General features: G+C 45.8%; 1 protein-coding gene across 1 annotated transcript in view; it reads left to right on the top strand.

Moving 5' to 3' along the window:
• The first annotated feature begins 432 nt into the window (after positions 1 to 432).
• Positions 433 to 5,863, top strand: part of LOC103263835 (dual specificity phosphatase DUPD1) — a 26,096-nt gene continuing 20,665 nt past the window's right edge. The window contains exon 1 of the mRNA XM_008061498.1: positions 433 to 701. Within this exon, the coding sequence (XP_008059689.1) occupies positions 460 to 701 (242 nt within the window). The 5' untranslated portion in view covers positions 433 to 459. The remainder of the gene's footprint in view (positions 702 to 5,863) is intronic.

The following is a 5,863-nucleotide window of genomic DNA, read 5'->3' as shown; positions in this document are numbered from 1 at the left end:
CAATGTGCTCTTTCTGCTAGCAGACTGCTCCCTACAAATGTTGAGAAGGCCACAGGTGTGGAATGTCAGGGACCTTCTGGGTCTTACTATTTGGGTCCAAAATGGTCTAAACTATCAGGTTTCAGCCAGATAAAGGAAAAAGTAGGTACCAAAAAAGAGGTAAAGTCTAAAGGACGGTAGGAAGGGGATGACTGCCTGCAGAATTTCTTAGGCCCAAAGACTGTCTGGGCCTGCGTCCTAGCATTCTTGCTCTGGAAAGACTGGAATGTTGGGGAGGTGTTGTTCAACAGGCATCACGGCCTTCCTTGTTTGTCTATGTGGCCTGCGAAGAGGAAGTGGGAGCATAGCAGGCCAGGAAAATGCCTGCCAAATTTTAAGATTGGCTTATTCCCACCTCTTTCTGCAAAGGCCATTCCTCACCTCAGTGTCCCCTGCTAACCCCCATCTTGACCCTCTCTCATGACCAGCTGCAGAAAGGAGAGAAGATCCCTTGGCTCCAAAATGACATCCAGAGAAGCGAGGACAAGCCTCAAGAATGCCTACTCACCTGCCAAGAGGCTGTCACCGAAGGTGGAGGAGGAGAGGGAGGAGGAGGACTACTGTACTCCTGGGGCCTTCGAGCTAGAGCGGCTGTTCTGGAAGGGCAGTCCCCAGTACACCCACGTCAATGAGGTCTGGCCCAAGCTCTACATTGGAGACGAGTAAGTGCCCAGCCTCAGCCTCGCGGTGGTCTCGCCCAGGTCAGGGCAGCAGATCTTCCCAGGTCACATCCTGAGTACCTCCTAGTCATAGCTTTGGATTTTCAGATTAGTTGTTCTGTGAAAATTCGATTAGTTAGGGTTGGGCTTATCTTCCTATTACAGAAAACCCAGAAAAAAGCTTAAGCAAGATAGGGGTTTATTTCTCTCTTGCACATAAGTCTGGAGAATGATGGGCTGGGGCTGGCATGGCCACTGCAGGGTCATCAGGGACTCAGGTTCCTGTTTCTGTGTCACTGTCCTGGGTTGTGTGGCTTTCTTTCTCAAGGTTGCTGCAGGGTCCCAGATTGCTGAGAGAGCTCCAGCCATCAACTATAGGATCTAGACAGTGGACACGAGGAGAGAATGGAAGAACAAAAAGGCATCTCTCCAAAGAGAAGGTCTACCTGAGACTTACCCTGCCCTAGCTGCAAAGGAGGCTGGGAAATGTAGTCTTATAACACCATCAAGAATAAAACCAATTCTCAGGTTGATGGCACAGGAACACATCAACTTATGAGTCTGCAAGGATGTAAGCCTAAGTTGAGCTCACTGTTGCTTCCTTTATAGTCACTATTCCTCACTCCCTCAACAATTGAGATACGCCTACTATAAATAACATGAATATCAATAATGGCTATCACTTGTTGAACACTGTGCTAAGCTCCTTGCATGAATGATCTCACTTCATTCTCATAGTAACCCAATGACAGAGGTTATTTAATTACCCTCATTTTTTTTTTTTTTTGAGTTGGAATCTCACTTGGTCGCCCAGACTGGAGTGCAGTGGCCGCTCCCGGCCACCGCAGCCTCGACCTGCTGGGCTCCGGCGATCCTTCCGCCTCAGCCTGCCAAGTAGCGCAACTACAGGTGCGTGCTACCATGCCTGGCTAAGTTTTGATTTATTGTAGAGATCAGGTCTCGCCAAGTTGCCAGGGCAGGTCTCGAACCCATGGGCTCAGGCAATCCACTGGCCTCGGCCTCCCAAAGTGCTGGAATTACAGGCTGAGCCACTGAGCCCGGCCTTGTATTGAATTCTTAAGTGCCACGCCTTGTGCTAGGCATCATTTAAACTCCAAAAATACTCTATAAAGGAGGAACCATTATGATTCCTATTTTACAAATGGGCAAACTAAGACTCAGAGAGTTAATTCATTTAGTCAATCAGTCAGTAAGCATTTACTGAGCACCTTGCTAGGAGCTACGAAGGATACAAAGAGGAAACTGAGGCTCAGAGAAATTAAGGTCACACTACCAGGAGGTGGTAGAATTTATATTCAAACTCAAACTTTAAAAAATATGGTCGCCGGGCTCCGTGGCTCACCATGTAATCCCGCGCTTTGGGAGGCTGAGGTGAGTGAATTGCCTGAGCCCGTGGGCTCGAGACCCGCCTGGACAACTTGGTGAGACCTCATCTCCACAATAAATCAAAAAATGAGCCAGGTGTGGTAGCGCGTGCCTGTAGTTCCAGCTACTGGGAAGGCTGAGGTGGAAGGATCACCTGAGCCCAGCAGGTCGAGGCTGCAGTGGCCGGGAGCGGCCACTGCACTCCAGTCTGGGCGACAGAGTGAGACTCCAACTCAAAAAAAAAAAGGTCAGATAAAGCAGCTGTTTTAGAACTGAACAGAGAAGAGATGTGGAGAAACGTAACAGGGAACAGAAAGGGAAGTAGGTGGTGGAGCAGAGGGAGCGTGGAGTTTGAGCTGTGACTGCCGATTACCAGTTCTGTGTCCTTGGACAAGTTATTTTACTTCCCCTCACCTTATATGGCAACAATAATAGGATTTATTCCATAGGGTGAAGGTTACGTGAAATAAAACTGGCGTGAACAGTGTTTCAAGCCTGTAATCCCAGCACTTTGGAAGGCTGAGGTGAGAGGATTGCCTGAGTCTGCGGGTTCAAGACCAGCCTGGGCAATATGGTGAGACTTTGTCTCTATAATACATCAAAAAATTAGCCAGGCGTGGTCGCGCACGCCTGTAGTTCTGGCTACTTGGAAGGCTGAGGTGGAAGGATCGCCCTTGGAGCCCAGCAGGTCGGCGCTGGGGTGGCCGTGAGTGTGCCACTGCACTGTAGCCTGGGCAATCAAGTGAGACTCCAACTCAAAAAAAAAAAGAAAGAAAAGAAAATTAGCATTACAGTAGCATCAGGCATGTAGTCAATGCTCAGTAAATGCTTGATGTTGTTATGGATCTGAGAAAGATCACAGAAGAGGTGGATTTCAAGCTTGACTTTGTAAATGCGTAGGATTTCAGAGGAATTCCAGACAGAAGGAGCAGGATGAGAAAAGCCATGAAGGTGAGAACAAACAGGGTGTTTTATCTGGAATATAGGCGATGAGTGTGGTAAACTTTCAGAAGGTCTGAGATTAGGCCAAATTCTACTACTGTGTGGTCAGTTGAAATCAGCTGTCCTAATCTAACACGGTACCCCAACATCTCAGTGGCTTGCCACAAGAATGGTTTACTACTCACGCTGCAATCCATTGTGGGCCAGTCCTGACTCTACTCCATAGCAGTGTCACCCCAGGACCTGCACTAATGGTGCAGCTCCTATCTTGCCAAGCTTGCAGCAAAGAGAAGAGAGAGACTTGGCAAGCCAGAAAACAACTCAGAAGTGACACATGACATTTCATTGGCCAAAGCAAGTGGAGGCCAAAGCTACACATCAATGTGGCAGGAAAGCGTACTTATACCTCAGGAGGGGCAGCAAATATTCTCAACAATAACTTAACTCTGGTGTGTCCACGTGGCTCTCTGAGCTACCACTGCCATGTTTCTTAGTTTTGGCCTCCTTCCCTACCTTGGGGAGGTGAATCTTTCTATTTTTTTTCTCCCTCTCTCATTTACTTTCTAAATAAATTATATTTTCTAATCTAAAAAAAAAAAAAAAGAAATAAAGAGGCTGGGCATGGTGGCTTATACCTGTAATCCCAGCACTTTGGGAGGCTGAGGTGAAAGGACTGCTTGAGCAGTAGTTTGAGACCAGCCTGGGGAACATAGCAAGACCTTGTCTCTAAAAAAAAAAAAAATCAATAAAAATCAACCAATAAACAAGAAAATAAAATAAGAAAGAATGTGAAAGCATTTTATAAATTGTAAAGTTATAGTCAAATGCAAATGTTATTGTTACCACTGCTGCTTATGTTGCTACTTAGTGAAAAAGAAGTCTGGAAAGGTAGGCAGGGACAGCTTGTGGAAGGCTGAATGCTGGCCTAGTGACATCATTCAGAAAGCTATTGAGTGAGCAGAACTGAAGTGTTGCGGTTAATAGAGTGCCAGACAATAAGATACACTTGTCTCCTTGACATTTCACTGTGACCTTGCTTCTTTCAACCAAGAAAATGCTACTGCTCTTTCAATTCAATCGAGCCCCAAAATAAGCACACACAGGTGCATGAGAGCCACATGCCCAGCCAGGGAGGGAAGCCCAAAGTCAGCATGGCATGGTGCTTGTCCCCAATCTCAGCCCTGAGCTCAGAGCTCCCTTTTATGACACCCACTTAACAAGGCTAAAACTCACAGATGCTTACAGCAAGAGCTATTAATTCCACTGCCAACACAGCCACGCAAAGGTCATAACCTGGGCTGTGAGTAGGCAAGGCTGCTGTGTTTCTTGGTCTCTTTGTAGATGTTGCCCAAAGCAGTGAAAAACTCAGTGCTGGTTCCTCACGCAAGCCCAGATTTTAGTTTCGTATTTACATTTCAATCGGGTTTTTCCTTTCCCTAAAAGCGTCTAAGATTTTGGGATACCAAGGCTCTGGAAATGAAGGCTAGGACCCAGGAGTGTAGATGGATGTCCTGGGGCAGCCAAAGCCAGCAGGCCAGTTGCAGGGGGCCAGCCCCTGCAGAGAGATTTAGTGGGTCCCTGAAAGGTGTGGTGGCGTTGGCAATTATTCTGGAGAAATAAAGAGAGAGAAAGAAAGAGAGAGAGAGAGAGAGAGAGACAGGGGGAGAAAGAAAGAGACTGAACTTTGTCTAGTGCAGAAGCCGTTTTATTGGAAGTTACAGCAGGTATTTATCCCCAAATTTTACACAGTCTCACAAGTCTTTCACGTGAACACAAAGCCAGGTCCAAGAGGGGCGTCCCCCACCCACAAGATGTTTTCTCAGGTATGAGGAAGGACAAACCCCAAAATTGTCTTATTGTTCCCTATGCTAGTTAATGTTCCTCAGAAGCAATGCAACAATCCCTACTAGCATCATGATGCTCTAATAATCAGTAACTTCTAAAGCTCATGCATATATAACACCCATGATGACTAACTTAAATCTTATTACCTTTCTATTCTATGCTAACACTACTTACACAATTGCTATGGAAGCTCTTAATTATAGCTTAAACCAGTTCCTAAAGAATGTGGCCCAGTCCAAAGATCACGCTGGGCTCTTTAGGATGTGGCCCAGTCCAAAGTTCACAGTGGGCCACTTCTTGAAACAATTGATTACAATCTCTTAACAAAATGGCTATTCTAAGATCCTATATATCTATCCTAATTTCTATAAAAGTTTCTAATTCCTAATCCTAATATGTAAAACTGATCGTCAGTAATAAAACTTCTAAAATAAAACCCAAATACAAACTGTAAATGTACTAAGGCCAAAACCACAATAGTAGAAAGTGGAGACAATGAAATTTCTAAAGTTGACTGTATTAAGCCAGCCTAAAAGAATGCAGCCCAGTCTAAAGTACACGCTGGGCCCTCAGGAATGTGGCCCAGCCCAAAGTTCGTGCTGGGCCATTTCTGGTAACTCTAGATAATCATCTATACCATCTAAAGTTGAAAACCACTCTCCATAAGTATATACTATTCTACAAATATACTTTTAAATCTTATAAAGAAGCTTGTACCGTGTAAAAGGTTACCAAATGTGACCTGAGTTTGAATTATATCTAATACCTAAGCTGAAACCGCAGTTCATGAGAAACAGGAACAATGAGTTTCTAGAGTGAGCCATGCCTGCCACAGTCACAGAGCCTTCAGCTCAGGTCAGCAGAGTTCCTTTAGGTTATTTGCGCTACATGGTAAAAGGAGGAGGAAATGGGGTCAACAGCTCCCGAACGCATCCTAGTGGTCCGGGGTCTGTGGCCCTCCCTGATCCCTAATGCTCAGTGGGCCTCCGTGG

This window comes from Carlito syrichta, unplaced genomic scaffold (assembly GCF_000164805.1).
Source record: "Carlito syrichta isolate Samal-C Ts95f unplaced genomic scaffold, Tarsius_syrichta-2.0.1 Scaffold94740, whole genome shotgun sequence".
In the NCBI taxonomy this organism is placed as follows: domain Eukaryota; kingdom Metazoa; phylum Chordata; class Mammalia; order Primates; family Tarsiidae; genus Carlito; species Carlito syrichta.
Note: the sequence above shows the minus strand (reverse complement) of the source record. Positions and strands in the feature narration are given on the sequence as shown.